Source organism: Pteropus medius, unplaced genomic scaffold (genome assembly GCF_902729225.1).
Source record: "Pteropus medius unplaced genomic scaffold, Ma_sr-lr_union100, whole genome shotgun sequence".
Classification (NCBI taxonomy): Eukaryota; Metazoa; Chordata; class Mammalia; order Chiroptera; family Pteropodidae; genus Pteropus; species Pteropus medius.
In genome coordinates this window covers 7,231,308-7,250,200 of record NW_024356336.1, presented here as the reverse complement: position 1 = coordinate 7,250,200, position 18,893 = coordinate 7,231,308, and the positions used below count along the sequence as shown (strand labels likewise).

General features: G+C 43.0%; 1 protein-coding gene and 1 pseudogene across 1 annotated transcript in view; one reads left to right on the top strand and one right to left on the bottom strand.

The window, feature by feature from the left end:
* SLC5A1 (solute carrier family 5 member 1) overlaps positions 1-4,280 on the bottom strand; it is a 56,955-nt gene extending 52,675 nt beyond the window's left edge. The window contains exon 1 of the mRNA XM_039861834.1: positions 4,143-4,280. Coding sequence (XP_039717768.1) covers positions 4,143-4,280 — 138 coding nt within the window. The remainder of the gene's footprint in view (positions 1-4,142) is intronic.
* Positions 4,281-15,479: 11,199 nt separating this feature from the next.
* LOC120601924 (galectin-3-like) lies at positions 15,480-16,202 on the top strand (annotated as a pseudogene).
* The last annotated feature ends 2,691 nt before the right edge of the window (positions 16,203-18,893 follow it).

The window sequence follows — 18,893 nt, the reverse complement described above, 5'->3', positions numbered from 1 at the left end:
AGAACCCTCCAGATGCCACCTTCCCCTGACAACCCCCCACCCCCACGGAAGTCTCCTCCTTCCCTCCACAAACAAAATTAATCTCTCTCTCCTTTGACCATCTGAAGAACTCCATCAATACTTTGTACATGCCTCTTATAATTTTTTTACTTTTTGTGATCAAATTATAAATTTTCTTTCCAGATTTATTGAGGTACATTTAACAAATAAAAATTGTATATATTTAAGGTATGCAATGTGATGTTTTGATATTCATATTCATTGCCAGAAGCTGGGGAGTGGGGGAAATGGAAAGATATCGGTCAAAGGTACAAAGTTTCAATTATAAGGTGAATATGTCCTGGAGATCTAAAGTACAGCATGGTGATTGTAGTTCATAATATTGTATAGTGTAGTTAAATTTGCTAAGAGAGTAGATCTTAAGTGTTCTCACCACGAAAAAAAAGGAACCACATGAAGTGATAGATATATTAATTAGCATCACTGTGGTGATCACTTTACAAATTTTTAATCTCGCATAATGCTTAGTATAATGCCTTGTGCATGTTGCACATTCAGTAAAAAGTTAAATAAATGGGATTTTCATTTCCCTCGGGCTCCATTCTTCCCCTCGTCCCACCCTTAACACTCCTTCTGAAAATGGACAACATTCCACCCTACCCGCAAGGCAGGCATTCTGCAAGCCATTTGTCAGCAGCATTCAGTAGGTGCTTCCTGGGGCACGCATGGCAGCTCCTGTACCCTGCCTCCTTCCTCCCTGCTATTCACTCCCCACAAATAGACACTGTCTCCATAAGCAAGGGATGCTCGAAGGAAAACTCTTAAGATTCTGGACCCCTCTTTGTAAACCATGGTGTTAAATTTGCCTGTGTACCCTGCAACTAGAAGAGAATGATTTCATAATTGCAAGCCGTGGGAGCCATAGAAGCACAATTACTGACCCCCATGTGTTTTCTCGAAAGAATACAAATATCATTGAGATAGAAGAGGGAGTTACTTCGGACTTTTGAAGCTTAAGAAAGTCAAGATGTTGGGCCTGGAGAAGAGAAGACTCAAGTGAGGCCTACTGTCACGTAAAGTAGGACAGACACGCTCGGTCTGAATAAGGCGCAACCAGACGCAGCGGAAGGAGAAGCTCCAGAACATCAGATCTGAGCTCAGTACCAGTTCCTCACTGTCAGAGCTGTCCAGGGATGGAAATGGTGCCACTGGGGAGAGTTCATGCTGGAAGTACTTGAACAAAATGTTGACAACTGGTCAAGATGATTTTGTCAAGTGGTTTAAAGAAGAGACTCCAGCATAGGATGATGAGAGTCGAACTAGATGAACTGTAGGCGCTTCCTTTATGAAAATACGTGAAGAAAGAAGAAATTCAGCACCACCAGGACACCGACCCAGCAATGCGAGTGGTGGTACAGCCCATGGGGAGGGTGTTATTGGAGAGGATAATGTCTAAGGAAACGGGAGGGTAAGATAGTGCAAAGAGGATTATAAGACCTGAGTTCTAGTCCCAGCTCTGGTGCTGATTCATCTGAATGACTTCTAGTCACTCTCTCTGACCCTCATCTGTAAAATGAAAAGGTTGGGCTCCCTTAGGGGCCATTGCTCTCAAGCACCCAAGTGTGTTACTAGTGCAAATAACTGCATAAGGCAGCAGTCAGTAAGTTTCTTCTGTTAAAAGGGCCAGGTAGTAAATACTTTGGGCTTTATAGCATACATATGCTCTTTACCTCATATTCTTTTTATGTTTAGTTTTGTACAACCCCTTAAAAGTGTAAAAAACATTTATATGGGCCTTACATCAGGCTATGGGCCAGATTTGGCCCATGGACAGTAGCTGAATAACCCTGAGAATTATCCAGAAAGAATAAAGTCAAGATTCAGCCTAAAAGGATACGAAATCTCCAAAAAAACAAACTGAAAGTTGGTGGGGGGGTGGGGGAGTGGAATGGAAATACATACTGAAGAAGTAATAAGCTCAAGCACCAATACGATCAAATGAGGCTGCATTGGAAACAGATATAACAGAACAAAATAATGTTGGAAGAGATAGGGATGGGGACTGAGGGATATAGCTATGTCTTTTCTAAGTTGAGGAAGCACAATGGACCTGGATCGCTCTGTCTCTGCAGCCAAGAGATCATTCAGGAGTCAGGATGCCTGTCCCTGAACCACGTCACTCTTGATGCCCCAATAGGGGGAAAAAAAAAAAAAGAAACATAAACTGGAAGAAATCCAGCATGTTAAATGATCAGAGTACCGAGGCCCGGACTAATGGGGGAAGATTAAATGTGGACAAATACTAGCAGGCTCATTAAGTAGCATTTAACAGGAAAAGTGATTCTGATTCACAGCTATCTGAAAAGTGTAAACACCATAATCAGCAGAACTGGCAAGGCTAAAATGAGACTGGTTAAGGGACTGGAGGTCATCAGTGATGGTCTAGAAAGGGGACAGTATGGCACAGCTAGCAAATGATGGGTTCACATCTTGGCTCCAGCACTTATAAGCTGGGGAGAGGTTGGGGGAGGAAGGCAGACCAGGTAGCAAAGTACCTGGTGCGATGGAAAACCAAGAGTCAAGATATCTGAGTTCCAGAAATAATTCCATGTATCAAAACCTCAGGCAAATCACAACCACATGGGCCTTCAATTTCTTCTTCTGTAAAATGGGGACTAACATTCCTGTTTGCTCTGTCCAGTGGCTTTTTGTCAAGATGTCCTACCTAGCTGACTACTTTTGCCCATTTTACTTAAAAAGGGACAAAAATAATTCAGGGCCTGGCTCATACTCTCGCGGGCAAATGATACTAGTATTTTAAAAGACTGCTAGAGTCTATAAAGAGCTTTCAGATTTATCTCTGCAGATCCTCACAACAACCTCACAACAAGTATGATTGTACCCATTTTACACTTGAGTAAACTGAGGCTGCAGCAAGTTACCCAAGGTCCCATGGCTGGAGCCATGTCACAGCTGGTACCTAACTTGAGAGTCCTAACACCTAGTTGGACACTTCTGGAGAGCTGAGGGTATTTAGAAGAATCAGCCACAATGACCCCTTGTGACACTTAGGGAGGCTTTTAGTCATATCTGGTTTCTACAATTACTTTTTAAAAAATCAACACTTCTTTTTATCTGTAAAAACTACTCTGTGTGGCCATGGAAGGGTTAATATCTATCTTCTTCTCCTGTAAGTTAAAAGATTTAACCTACTGGCACAGCAGCCTTCTGGCCTGCTACCCCCTGGGAAAGCCTTTGAGAGTAGCTGGAATATTTGAGCATTTAAAACACCTCCTCTTCTAGTTGCTGGGTGTGCCGGAGTCTGTCACAAGTGAAATTTCCAAGTTCCAGGCTACTAAGAACAAGTTTCTCTGGTTTAGTGTGTCCCTAGAGTCCCAAAGGAGAGCCCCATGCATTTCCCTCTTGTCTTCCTCACTCTCATCACTCATCATATCCTCATCATCATCCTCCTCCTCATCTCATCATCACTCATCAGCTTCTCCTCACTCATATCTCATCATCACTTTATTCTTCTTCCTCCTCCTCCTTCTCTTCCTCCACCACCTTTCCCAACTCTCACTCACTCCAGCCCCTGGGATCCCATGGCACGAGGCCATCAGATCAGCCTTTGCCAAGAAGGGGACACCGGGCAGCCCTTCTACCTTACGCTGCCCCACAGCACCTGCAGCTGGCAGAGGCTCGGGTCCTTCCCCACATACACTGTTTCTTTACCAACCGAAAGCGGATGATTAAGAAGCAGGACAGTAGTCACCTCTTAGGGCTCCTCTCCCAAGCGGGGGACCCTTTCTGCAGCTACAAGCGTGCCCTCTTCTGCCCCTCACACCCTACTCCTCCCTGTCCAATCTCCCACCCTCCTTCTCTGCTCACAGGTCCCTTTAGTGCTGGCCAGCACCCCTCTCACTTCTGCTCATTCTTGCTTAGCCGCCCCCACCAACCCGTCGCCTCACACAGTGCCCCCTGAACTCCTCCTAAGCACTTCCAAGACACTTCCACTGCCGCTGCGCATGCCTGTAAGGCCATCCTCCTTCTCCTTCTTGGACAGAGTTCACCCAGGCCCTTGCCCCTCCGTGCGCTCCGCTGGCTCCCGCCCCCGCCGCGAGCGTTCCAGGGCCCCCACATACCCACAGCCCGACAGCCATCACCACCACAAAGTAGATGATGATGACCGAGATGTCGGCGGCATTCTGGATGCGCTGGTAGGATGGGATTGTCGCGGAGGCGGAAGTCGCGGTCGCGGGGCTCAAGGTGTTACTGTCCATGGTGGCGGCGCGAGGCGTCCCTGCTGGCCAGGCGGCTCGCTCTTTATGCGGCCTCCGAGTTAATGATCAGCCCCAGGGCAGGGCACCTTGTGCGGTGGTGCGAGGCTCCGAGGCGCTGAGCCGTCGGGGAGCAGCTCGGGACGGGAGCAGCGCCGTCGGGGAGCAGCTCGGGACGGGAGCACGGAATGAGGAGCGCGCGAGGGGCTGGCGGGGATGCCTGCAGGTAAAGGCTGACCGGGCCCCTGGGAGGGGCCAGCCAGGGGGTGGTGCCAGCCTGGCACAAAAGTCTTCTGTACTTCCACCGTGGGCACTCAGCCAGGCCGCATGGCCTGTCGTGGGGCCACACCCGAGCAGAGTGGGAGTGGCTCCATTGAGGAACCAGGCTGCATGGGGCCAGGTGCCTAGAGGCTTCAAGTCACCTGTCACCTGCCCTTGGACCGGTCCCATGCCCTCTTGGACCTGCCTTCTTCTCCACGTGTAAAATCTGTTCAGGGCAGTTCTTAGGATTCAGCCAAGTTCTTAGTTTCCGTGGAGAACATTCAGGGAAGGACCGGAAATTGTTGAATGTTGCTAGTAACAGTTCAACACAATTGCAATCTCTTGGCCACAGAGATGGCCACCCACCCATCCATATTTCTGACTCCCTCTCCATAGCCTGGAGCCCTGGGGGGCACTGTTACCTTGTAAGGAGGAAGAAATAGACTGGAAGATAGGACCTCCCTGGGAGTTATATTTCCTTGCCCTGTGCTTCACCTAATAATGTGATTTAGGGCCCTTCCAAGGCAGGCAAGAGGGACGATTCTAGAGAATCTTTTCCAAGGAGCTCATCAAATCCTTTCCCTTCCTGGGGACTTAACCTGCCCATCTGGAAACACATGTCTAAGCCAAAGTCGGGGCTAAGAACAAAGATGGCTGAGAGAGGAGACATGACTCACCCAAGGTCACACAGCTAAGCAGTGACAAAGGTGGCCCTGCAGCCCAGGCCAGTTCAGGGTACAGTTGAGGGATGCTCTCAGGGGCTGCTGCTGGAGGCCACAGAGCAGCCACTTTTTGAGAGGGGAGGCTTGCTAGGGTGATGAAATTCAATGAGAGGAAGGATCACACGAACCCTGCCAGGTTGCTGTTCTGCCCTCCCTGCCCACCCCAGACAACCACCATGGCCCAAATGCCAGTAGCCTGTTCTTTTGCACCACGCTGTCTCTGAAGTTTGCTCCCCTCCTCCCTTATCAGTGCTCCATCTTCCCACTGAGGCTGCAGTCTTCTTCATTTCCCCCCACCCACCCCCAGGACTGTAAACTGTGTAAGGCTGTGTCCAGGGCCCATCATAATGAGAGGGACCAGCTGACCATGGGGTGCAAGAATTCTCCTTCCAGGGAACCTGGAAGCATAGGTTCTTCTCCATGGATGCCTTCCGAGCTCCCCCATCATGGATGCCTCCACAGCTTGGAGCAACTTGCCTTTCATCCACGTCTATTCATTCTCACATTTAGCAAAGCTTTTTCACCTGGCTCTGTGCCAAGCAGAGTCCCTGCCCTCGGGGCACTTCTGGTCTGGTCTGGAAATAAGCACACCCACAGAAAAAATCCAGCCCTGGACCCCCAGCTACAGGCAGCCAGCCAGTATCAAGTTCTAAAAGTGAAGTCTATGGAAATGAGCAAATCCAAAAAGTGAGCAGTAAGTACTAAAGGACTCAAAGGAGGAACAAAGCCATCCTTTGATCTAAGACAGCAGAACATGAGTGGCCAGAGAAGGTGGCCAGCAAGAGACTAGAAAATGCATGCATTCATTCATTCATTTATTCTTGTAGCAAAAGAGCAGCTTCTGTGTGCCAGGTCATGTGAACCAACCCTGGGGATACAAGCACTTCCAGCCCAGTGTGGGGAGGCAGACCATTATCAAAGATGAGACAAATATCTATAAAATTAGCATCATGATATGTGATTTGAAAGAGAAGCACTAATGCTCCAAATGCCTAATGAGGATTTCGACCTGGGGAAGAGTGAGGTTGGGGGAAGGCCTGGAAAAGCTCTGGTTTGAGTAGGACCCTGAAAGAGGAGTAAGCAGGTAAAGTGGGAATGAGGGACGTACTAGGAGACGGCAAGTGTTGGGGTGGGGGGAGGGGTCTACAATGAAAAGGGAGGGACAAGCTGGAACAAAAAATAAAAAATAAATGAAAAGCATGTCATCAGCAAGTAACCCCACCACCACCATGGCCATCCCCAGACTGCGTGAGGCCCTTTTGCAATTTCTCTTCCTCGTTGATCTTTTCAAAAAGGACAATTTAAACCCAAGAAAACAGTATAAAGTTCCTCAAAAATAAAAAGAGAACTACCATATGATCTTGCAATCCCACCTCTCAATACATATCTAAAGGAAATAAAACCAGTATCTTGAAGAGATATCAGAACTCCCCTATTTATTGAAGCATGATTCACAATAGTCAAGATATGGAAACAGCTTAAGTGTTTATCAACAGATGAATGAATAAAGAAAACGTGAGATATATATATATATATATCAGCCATAAAAAAAGAAGGAAATCCTGCCATTTGCAACACCATGGATGAACCTGGAGGGCATTATGCTAAATGAAATAAGCCAAACACAGAAAGATAAATACCATATGATCTCACTCATATGTGCAATCTAAAAATGTCACTCATAAACCAGAGAGTAGAAGGATGGTTGCCAGGGCCTGGGGGATGAGGGAAATGGGGGAGATATTAGTCAAAGGGTAGAAACTTTGAATTATAAGATGAATAAGTTCTGGGATCTAATGTGTAGTATGATGTGAAGGGCTGGAAGAGGGAATCAGCGAAACGATCTCAAGCTGCCACCGCACGCCCACCTCGCCCCCCGTGAGCTGGTGTCTGGGCATGGACAAGTCAGAGGAAGACAGAAAGCTGAGAGAGACCAAGTGCCCCTGACCCTCCCTCTAAAGCTGAAGACAATAGGGACTTGACTCCTCGTGGGCTCCATCCAAGCATGGCTAGGCCTGTTATGCTATGATGACCTTGGGCAAACACTCTGTGTTCCCTGAGAATCATCTCTCCTGCGGGGATCCAAGTTGATCTAACAGATGCTTGCTGAGTGCTCACCATGCACGTTGGTGACAGGCTGAGGCCAGAACCCAAGTTGCTTGGTGGTGGACTGCAGCTCTTTCTTCTAGATCTCAAAGTCCTGACAGACTTAAGGGAGGAGCTGCAGGACAAGACACTACATGACACCCAGCCTACTTCCCCCAGAGCTCTTCACAGGGTACTGCCTCATCCCTGGTCCTCAGCCTAGGGCAGCAGGAATAGCACATGGCCTGCAGGCAGGAGGCCTGGGTTCAGGTGCTGGCTCCTCTACCAAGTGGCCTTAGGCAAGTCACTTCCCTCTCTAAAACCATTTTCCTCACCTGTCAAATCCACAGAATTTGACTGACTTGTCTCTTAAGAAAGATCCTAGTGCCAATTCTATGACTCTAGCCTGGGCCTTGAAGCTCCCGGAACCTTTGTCTCTCATTTATAAACTGGGGACAATAAGCCCTGGATGGCTGCATGTCAGAAGCATGTCAATGGCACTTCTTACTAAGTCTCGTCCCCCTACATCTGCTAGCCACAGGGGGGACATTTTCTATTGCTCACCACCATTTCTAAAACTGTCCAGGAAAGAATGAGACACTTTATGGCCATTGTTCATAAAGCATCTCACTTCTTCCTGGATGTCCCTCCAAAGCAGTGTGGGAAGCTTACCTGGTTGGACTTCCGGCTCCTCTTATTATCAGAACAAGTTTTTTGACTTCTGGGGACCTCAGTGTCCTCACTATAAACTGAGGATAATAATATCTAAGATAAGGAAGAGAACATAAAAGCATTTCAGTGCACTGCCAAGCACATATTCGGCACTCAATAAAAAAATTAACTTATCTTCATCATCATCACCTTATCTAGACCCCAAGATGTGGGTTCTCAAGTTGGGTTCCTACCCTCAAAGAGCAGAAGACAGATACAAAAAAGAAAACATATATTGTTGGACGAGTGGTACAAATTTAATCTTCACGATGACCCTATTGTTATCCCCTTTTTAGGGATAAGAGCACTGAGATTCACAGGGCTTAAGTAACTTGCCCAGGCTGGTAAAAGGCCAAGCTGGCATTCAACCTCATGTAGATCTAATACCAAAACCCATATTTTAACCTCTGATGCAGAGAACAGGAAGAGAATAAAGCAAAGAAAGGGAAGGGAAGCCTTAGCCCTAATTCTGAGCCTAGTCTCCAGCCAGGCTTCCTCTATCCTTCACCCCACCTCACCCCCAGCTTAGCACTTGGCTGCCTGGAGGTGTGAGGTATTTCAGTGAATCATTAATTAGCACAGATGCAGGCAAAAGTCAGCAGCATTACAGGCACTATCTTCTGCCAAATGCCCTGGTTTTCTGAAAACCCAGAGCCCAGGATGGGAGCAGGTAGAGGAGAAGAGTTAACTGTCACTCATGTCCTGGAGAAGTCAGTCCTCTGAAAGCCACCCCTCAGTGTGACTGTCACTCCATGTGTTCCAACTCCCTCTGTGAGATGAGACAAAGAAGCAGCTCCTGGCAGGAGGTAGCCAGAGGCCTGCAGGCGTTGACTTGAGGAACTCAACAGAACTCGTACCTGTGAATCTTACCCTACACACAGCCAGTTACCACCCATCCATCAACAGCCACTGAGGCTAGGATTACAGGAACACAAAAACTAGGCTCAGAAATCCTTGGGCAACCAAAAGACCCACAAAGGTAATTGTAGGCATGGAAAGTCATTCATGTACTCAACAAACACCAATTGAGTATTTGCGTAGACATCAGGGGTATCAAGTGAACAAGACAAATGTATCCCCTGCCTTTCAGAAGCTTAAAACCCATGCACATGCTTATTAGGGTTTCCTTCTGGGGTGACTAGACAGACATGGCAATTCCAGGTACTCAATGCCACCGCATTCTTCACTTTAAAATGGTTAATTTTATGTTACATGACTTTCTCCTCAATTTTTTTAAAAAAAATGCATAAGGCAACAAGCCAGGGCTAATAAAATTTTAATTCCCCACCCAGACAATTTCTCCCCAAGCTGTTGGCTGGTCCTAAATGAGTTTCATTCATTTATTCAACAAGTCATTTGAGGAGAATGAAAAGGTGAGTTTATTTCACCATCAAAAGAATATCTTCTCCCATCTAACGGCTGGTCCTGATAATTCTACATTGAGGACTTCATTCATTCATTCTTTCCTTCTTTTATTCATTCAGAGTATCCACTCTATTACCAGGCACTTATGCAGACTTGAATAAGACACAATATCTGCAATGAACATGAGAGCGCAAATAGTGCTCCAAGATACTGACTTTATTTCTTTCGTATACATAGGCAGAAGTGGAATTGGATCATATGTAGTTCTCTTTTTAATTTTTTGAGCACCCTCCATACTGTTTCCATATCGGCTGCACCAATTTACATTCCCACCAACGTTACATAAGGTTCCATTTCTTCCATATCCTGGCCAACTTAGTATCTTTTGTCTTTTTAATAATAGCCATTCTAACAGGTGAAAAGTGATATTTCATTATGGTTTTGATTTTCATTCCCTTGATGATTAGCAACTTTGAGCATCTTTTCATGTGCCTGCTAGTTCCTCATATATTGTATAACTTCCTTACATTTTTTTGGATATTAAAAAATGGTAACGATGTGAGGTGATGGATGAATTGATTAACTTAATTGTGGTAATCATTTTACATTGTATATGTATATCAAATCCTCACATTGTACACCTTAAATATATACAATTTTGTCAATTATTCCTCAATAAAGTGGGGGTGGAGGGGTCAAACACACTCTAGCCAAAAAAAAAAAAGGGACACAATCTCTACCTCAGGGTCACCCCAGTCCATCGAGGAAAGTTTACATATGATACGCAAGTGTTGTTCTCTATGCAAGGACACTTTCTCCCTACTCTTCACCTAGCTAATTCTCATAATCCTTTCATCTCAGCTTAAATTTCTTCCAAGAGGCTTCCTGACCTGCATTCCACCTCCAGCCTAAAAGCTTCCTGAGAATCCTGTTCTCAAGCTCTATTCTCATCCTACCTACACTCATCTCAACTTTCAAATCATATTTAGTTGTGTAACTATACGTTCAATGTCTATACCCCTACTAGAATATAAGTTTCACAAAGGTGGTGCCAGTGTCTGTCGGCCATCACTATGCCTAGGACTAGGGCTGGCACAGAGTAAATTCTCAATAAATATTAGCTAGGTGGATAAATAAATTAAAATAATGAATACAAACAATTATAATGTGATAGATGCTCTAGTGGTGAGGCGAGTTGAGGCAGAACATGCCTAAATTTGTCTCACTAAGGTATGTAGAGAGAGGAGCAAAAGAAATAATCATAAAGAGAGGATATTTGGTCAGGTATACCTTAATATCAAAAAAAAAGACATTGGCACTCTGTCTTAAGGCATAAGTAGGAGTTCCTGAGGCAACGCAGTTGGAGAATGTTTTTAGGATGTGAGAACATGCAGAATGTACATTCAGAAAATAGCAAGTGCTTGTGGCCTGCATGGCTGGGCAGAACGACAGGAAATAAGGTCAGAGTTATGGGCAGGAATTGGACCTCAGGGGACTTTGTGCGTTATCCTAAGCATCCTGAAATTTACCCCACAGAACACTGGGGAGCCAATAAAGCACAGGTTCCTATTCTAAGGCTGATGAAGCCCTCAGAGGTGGGTTGTGAACATCCCTGGACTCCATAAAATTGTATGCACGATTGTGGTCAGATTTATGTTTTCCTAGAGAGAAGGCCCACGGCTTTCACTAGATTCTCAGAAAGATTGATGACTCAAAAAAAGGTTAAAAACTACCACCTTCCCTGACCACCCTAATTAAAACTGCCCCACCTCACCCCTCACCCTAGTTTGTGATTTTCATAGCATTCATAACAAAATATAAATATCTTGTTGATTTTTTTTGCTTACTTGTGTATTGTCCATCTTCCCCTCTGTGAAGGAAGAAACTCTCTCCTTCTTGTTCAAGGGTCTATCTCCAGGGCCTAGCACACATGCTCTGGAACATATAGAGCTCAATAAATATCTGTTGACTAAATAAATCCTACTATAGGTGTTTTTTTGTTTTGGTTTTGGTTTTTTTTAAGATTTACCCTGTAAACTTCAGGGACAACAAGTGAAAAAAAAAAACTGTTGTCGCAAAGTATTTATAAATTGTGTTTGTACAAGTCAGAAAACACAAATCATTCTAGTATTTTAAGAAGGCAAAGATTTAGACCAGGGACTTAGGCATTACGAAATCATTGGAGGTCCTAGAGGAGCAAAATCGGGGCCATCACTGAAACTCTTGAGTTTAAGAACATGCTACCATAATGTGATCAAGGATTAGGAGGCTGCTTCTGGTCAAATGTAGGTGTTCTTTTTCATTGTGGTAAAATACACATAACATAAAATTTACCATCTTAACCACTTTTGAGCGTATATACAGTTCAGTGGCATTAAGTGCATTCACATTGTTGTGTAACCGTCACTACCATCCATCCACAGAACTTCTGTCATCTTGTAACATTGAGATTGTGTACCAATTAAACAATAACTCCCCATCTTCCCACTCCCACCCAGCCCAGGGCAACTATCATTCTACTTTCTGTCTCTACAACTTTGACTTCTCTAGGTATCTCACATAAGTGGAATCAAACACTTTTTGTCCTTTCATGGCTGGCTTAATTCACTTAGCATAATGTCCTCAAGGTTCATCCACGTTGTAGCATGTGCAGAATTTCCTTCCTTTTTAAAGCTAAATAATTCCATTGTATGTATCCTTTCATGCACTGATGGACATTTGGATTGCTTCCACCTTTTAGCCATTGTGAATAATGTTGCTATAAACATAGGTGTGTGTTTTTTAGACTTTTTTGAAATACAAGGAGTCAAAGGATGGATGGGTGGATGAATGGATAGATAAATGGATAGATAAATGATGGATGGGTGGGTAGAAGGATGGACAATAGGTAGATGGATAGATAAATGAAAGATTTCTGAACTGAGAACCCTGTTTCCTGTCATGACTGTAACACTTTACATCTGCATGACACACCAGACATCAGAGATACAGTGAAGTAACAAGTGACCCCATTGTAACGACGACAGTAGTATTGAGTGAAAGGCAGTTTCAAAATATTTATAAAGATGAGTAACACTGTGCTATTTCATGATCACAGTTTGCATGCATCAGTAAAAGGATTATGTATGAGACTTTAAGGTGTTGCTGATTAAGAAGAAAGGGACTTTCTGGAGTGGTAACCCTGGGAAGGAAGGGAGTGATTCAAGTTGGGAAAGCCACATTCTGTTTCGAATGTGAAACAACCAAAACATCTGTTAAAACAGCAGAAGCACAGTCACTGAAATTTCAGTACCTCAAGCCATAGAGGCTGCCAGCATTGTATAGGTCCAAATGACAAGGAAGTATGAATAAGTGAAGAGTGCAGAGATAGGAGATTTTGAGGATATTGAGCTCTGCTCTACTGACCCACAGGATTGTTCATCCATAGTCTCACCATCCACAGCAACTGTGAGAGCCAACCTCAACAAAAAAAAAATAATAAAAGTAGTTTATAAAAACTACTTACAAACATATGGTACACAAACATATTAAAAGACGCCCCAATCCCTCTCTAATAAGTAAAATGCAAATAAGAACTACAGTGAGATACTATTTTTGCCTACCAAATTGGAAAAGATCATAAACAATTTGACAATATGTTATGTTGTAAGAGAAACGTGCTCTCACATAACACCAGTAGGGGCATAAATCAGTACCACCTCAACAGAGTAATTTAAGAACATCTATCGAAATTATATCCAGAGAATGAGAAGACAAGCCACAGACAGGGAGAAAAAATTGCAAAAGACACATCTGATAAAGAACTGCTAACTAAAATATACAAAGAATTTTTAAAATTCAACAATAAGAAAATGAATAACCCAATTTAAAAATGGGCTAAAGATCTGAGCAGACACCTCGTCAAAGAAGATATACAGATATCTTCTGATATGCAAATAAGCATATGAAAAGATACTCAGCAGCATGTGTCACTAGGGAATTGCAAATTAAAATGAGATATCATTACACACTTAATAGAGTGGCCAGAATCCAAAACACTGACAACACCAAATGCTGGCAAAGATATGGAACAATAGGAACTCTCGTTCATTGCCAATAGGAATGCAAAATGGTACAGTCACTTTGGAAGACAATTTGGTGGTTTCTTACAAAACTAAACATACTCCTACTATATGACCCAGCAAATGTGCTCTTTGGTATTTACCCAAAGAATTAAAAACATATTGCACACAGATGTTTACAGCTGCTTTGTTTATAATTGCCAAAACTTGGAAGCAACCACACTGTCCTTCAGTAGGTGAATGGATAAATATACTATGATATATGCAGACAACAGAATATTATTCAGCAATAAAAAGAAATAAGCTATCAAGCCACAAAAAGACTTAAAGGAATGTTAAATGTATATTAATAAGTGAAAAAAATCACTCTGAAAAGGTTACGTACTCTTATAATTCCACCTACGTGACATTCTGGAAAAGGCAAAACTATGGAAACAGTAAAAAAAATCAGTGGTTGCCAGGGGTTAGAGAAAAAATGGGGATAAATAGGTGAGTACAGAGAATTTTTAGGGCAGTAAAATTATTCCATTCTATGTGATACTATAATGGTGGATAGATGTCACCATACATTTGTCAAAACTCATAGAATGTACAATGCCAAGAGTAAGCCCTAATGAAGGAGGGGGATGAATGGGAACTTTCAGCTCAATTTTGCCATGACTCTAAAACTACTCTAAAAAATAAAGCCTACTAAAAAATTAAACATGTACATACACTTTGACCCAAAAATTTTACTTCTAAAAATTTGTGCTCCAGACAGGCTTATAGAAAGGCAAAATGACCTTTGTTCAAAGTTATTTATTGCAGCACTATTTATAATGGGAAAAGATTAGAAGCAACCTAAATGCCCATCCATAAAGTATTGGTTAAATATATTACAGTTTATCTATTAAGAGTAATAATATGCAGCCATAAAAACGCTAGTATATTGATATGGATTAATCTCAAAGACATTTTGTTAAGTTAAAAAAGCAAAGTGTTTTTTAGAACAACAGAACAACATACAGTATGCTCGACTTAGTGTAAAATATCAGAGAGCAGTGGAAGAATATAGGTACATATTTGCTTACATGTGCACTGAAAAAAATCTCTTGGATACAAAAGACTCTCAAAATTGATTGCCTTTAGGGAGAAAATTTGGATGACTGGGAGGCTTCTCTGTATATGCATATGTGTTTTATAAACCTTGAAAATGCATTATTTACTAAATTAACAGCAAGAGGAAGAAAGGGAGGTAAAGGGAGAGAGAAGGAGAATAAATACTACACTAGCATCACTGAATATTCAAACATTTAGGGACCTCAGAGATCTTCAAACTCAACTCTATAATATATTCGCTGACTCAATAAATATAACTTGAGTGTCCTATGTATGCCTGGCACTGTTCCAAGTGCTGTACATAGCAAGATGCAAAGATGTGGGCATAGACAATCTAATAAGGAAAGACTTTACAGTTTACCAGTAAGAAACTGAGGCCCAGAGAATGGATGGACCTTGGTCGGGGTCACTAAGATTGCTGGTGGGAGAGCTAGCGCTGAAATCCAGGCCTTTAGACTCCTATTTGGCTTTATTATCTACCCTGGGCTTAAAGTACAGCAAAGGAAATAGATTTGATTACTCAGGCTATGTTTACGAGTATACAGATTACTGAACCACGAAACTGGCTTCCCAAAAAGCTTTCCTCTCCTCTACAGGCTTTCTGATAGTCACAGTCACTGTTGGCCAATAGAAAGATCTCCCAATGCTATTTAATTCTATTGTCATTCTCCATTCACACAATTATTTAGGAGTCATTATAAAGGAATACTGTTAATACACACACACACACACACACACACACACACACACACACACACACACACACACACGCTTTTCCAAAGGATGGATCCATTGTCCTTGCTGAAACATCAAAAATGCTAAGACAAAGCAACATGGCAGAGGCTCTGCTAAAGAAGAATCTGGACACCCAGAGAGAGCGAGCAAGTGCCATGAGGAAAATGGCAGACAGTTTTTCACTTAATGATGCCTTATCAGGGTCTGGAAACCCAAACCCTCAAGAATGGCCTGGCCCATGAGGTAATCACCTTGCTGGCACAGGGGGCTACCCAGGGGCCTCCTATCCTGGCAGCTGGCCCAGACCTGCACCTCCAGGAGCCTACTATATTTATCCTGGCCCAACAGCATCTGCTTAAACTGGACCAATTGCACCAGGAGCCTACCCCAGGCAACCAGGGGGCCCTGGGGCCTACCCTGGTGCCAGCCCCATTGACGTCCGTACTAGACCACTGACTGTGCCTTATGACCTGGCTTTTCCTGGAGGAGCGATGCCTCACATGCTGATAACAATTCTGGGCACAGTAAAGCCCAATGCAAACAGACTTGTTTTAGATTTCAAGAAAGGGAATGATGTCGCCTTTCACTTTAACCCACGCTTCAGTGAGGACAACAGGAGAGTCATTGTTTGCAATCCAAAGCTGAATAATACCTGGGGACCAGAAGAAAGAGAGATCGTTTTCCCATTTGAAAGTGATAAACCATTCAAAATACAAGCACAAGTTGAATCTGACCACTTCAAGTTTGCAGTCAATGATGCTCACTTGTTGCAGTACAATCATCGGGTGAAAAATCTCAAGAAAATCAGCATGGTGGGAATTTCCTGTGATGTCAATCTCACCAAGGCATACTATGATATAATCTTAAAGGGGCGGATACATTTTTAAAAAAAAAATTGAATGTAAACCTTACGCATTTGTTTCACGTTCACCATGAGTGAAAAGTTTTACTTTTATTCATCAATGTCCTTCTTGTAAATCATCCATTTAATAAACATTCTAAGAGTTAAAAAAATAAAAGAATGATCTTCTGTCTGAGCAAGAGGAAAAAAACCTAATCCACGGTCAAGTGTCCCTGATCCCTTGGATTTTCTAAGGGTCTTAGGCAAACTCCTCAACAGGTTTTTTCCAAGTTTGGGAAATCCTCTACCAGGAAAGAGGAGCATGATTCTCACTTCTCTGAATGACAAAGACACAATAATCAATAGCCTGAGGTTTAACCTAATATTTTAGGATGACTTTTGTTAATGTATTATATAACATGTACAAAAATGAAGCCCTGTGTACACAAACACATATAATCATTACCAAAAATAAATAGCTACATAGACATACAAACAAATGTCAACCCTAAAGCAAAAAAATAAGACTGAGATGAAGAACTTTAAACTCTAAATTGGCTACATTTAGAGACAGAACCACCACGATGCTCCAAAATGCAAAATCTTAAAATATCTGTCTTTGGAGTGATTCTATGATTGAAGGAGGACCTGCTGGTCGACTTTCCAGCTTCTATTTGGCTCTGACAAGTAGATATAACAAGAAACTAATCCTTGATGAGATTGCAGTTGCTAACAGGTAAGAGAAGATGGTTCAGGACTGTGAAAAGAGTGGAGAAGCCAAACTGAGATTTTTTGTAGACTTAGGCCATGCATCTCACCCGGGGTTTAGCCTAGGGCTTCATTTTTAGTAGAGGGCTACTGCAAGGCCCATTTGCTCTTCTCTACAGCCAGCAGCCATCCCAGGTCCCAATTTAATCTCTTGTATTGATTCATCTTCAGTCAGTCTCTGCTTATTTCCCACTTCCACTCCTTGAGAAAGTACCTGGGCTGGGAGATCCCTCAGTACCTCCAAAGTTGTTGTCCATGTGAAAGAGTTATGAGCATTTTGGGGCAAAGGCCTCTTTAAACTACAATTGTCATGAACATTGTTGTGACTACACCCACACAGCCCTGATACGGGAGGGCTGCTTATGCCTTCTTTAGCCTTGGGAGCTACTAATAAGTGGCCTTGAGGGCCAGTTCTTTTAATGTCTGAATCAGGCATGTTTCAGGTTTTCGATTTCTACAACCTCTAAGAATAATAAACTCTTCCGGCTGAAAAGAGTAAGACATTCAACATACTCCCCTCATTCTGTAGTGGAAATTGAGACCCAGAGAGGAAGAGTGACTTGTCCTAAGTCATGGCCTGGTCTCTGAGCAACTAATACAAATCTCTGCTTTCTCCAAAAATATCGTTCAAAATAAACTCTTACAATTTCTCATAAAGTTAAACCTATACCTTTTCTATGATCCCGCAATCCCACTTTTAAGTATTTACTTGAGAGAAATGAAAATGTATGCTATGGTGTGAATGTGCACCCCCAAAACTCATATCCCCCAAAACTCTTATCCCCCAAAGGTAATGATATTAGGATGTGGGGCCTTTGGGAAATATTTAGGTCAAGAGGGTGGAACCCTCATGAATGGCATCAGTGACTTATAAAAGAAGCCCCAGAGAGATCCCTAGGCCTTTCCGCCAGGTAACGACGCAGCAAGAAGGTGCCAGCCATGAACCAGGAAGAGGGCCTTCACCAAAACTCAATCATGCTGGCTCCTCGATCTTGGACATTGTAGCCTCTGAACTGTGAGAAATAAATTTGCATTTTTTTATAAGCTGTCAAGTCTGTGGTATTTTGTTATAGTAGCTCAATTGGACTAAGGTAACATGTATCCACAAAAAGAATTTTACACGAATATGCATAGCAGCTTTTTAGCCAGAAACTAGATACAACCTAAATGTCCATTAACAGGTAAATGGATAAACAAATTGTGGTATTTTGATTCAAAAAAAATACTACTCATCAATAAAAAGGAACAAACTACTGGTACACAGAGCAATATGGATAAATCTCATAGACATTGAATTAAGAAAAGGGAAAATATAAAAGACTACCTATTATTTGATTTGTATGTAGTTCTAGAGCAGGCAAAACTAGTCTATAGTGACAGAAAATAGAGAGTAATTGTCTGAGGGCCAAAAAGGGGTGATAACTACAGAGGAGTATGAGAGAACTTTCTAAGGTGTCGGCAATGTTCTATATTTTGATAAAGATGGTGGTTACATGAGTGTAAATATTTGTCAAAACTCACCAAACCGTAGAGTTAAAATCTGTGTATTTTATTGTATGTAAAATTCACTTTAATAAAGTTTATTAATAAAAAAGGGACAGATAAGCCCTTACATTTGCATTGCTCTTTTCTGTTCTCAGAGCACTTTCCCACCTGTCACAACAATCCCACGACAGCTCTGTGAAGTCAGTGAGGTAAGGCAGGGGCCACGGTGTCCAGTCTACAGGAGAGAAAACTGAGGCTGAGAAGCATCAGCCTCAGCTACCTGGGCCAGGTACTGGGAGTTTCTCTGTGGTCATAGGACCAGAAGGCATGAAGTCACACACCTCGCTTGTCAAACAGACATACTGTGGCTCAGAGGGCTTGGGAGTCCTACGGTGAATCAGCAGCAGGATTGGGACTAGGGCCCTGGACCCCTGGCTCCTGGTTCAGTGTGCTTCCCCAACCACAGGGCCGCTGAGCCTCCCTA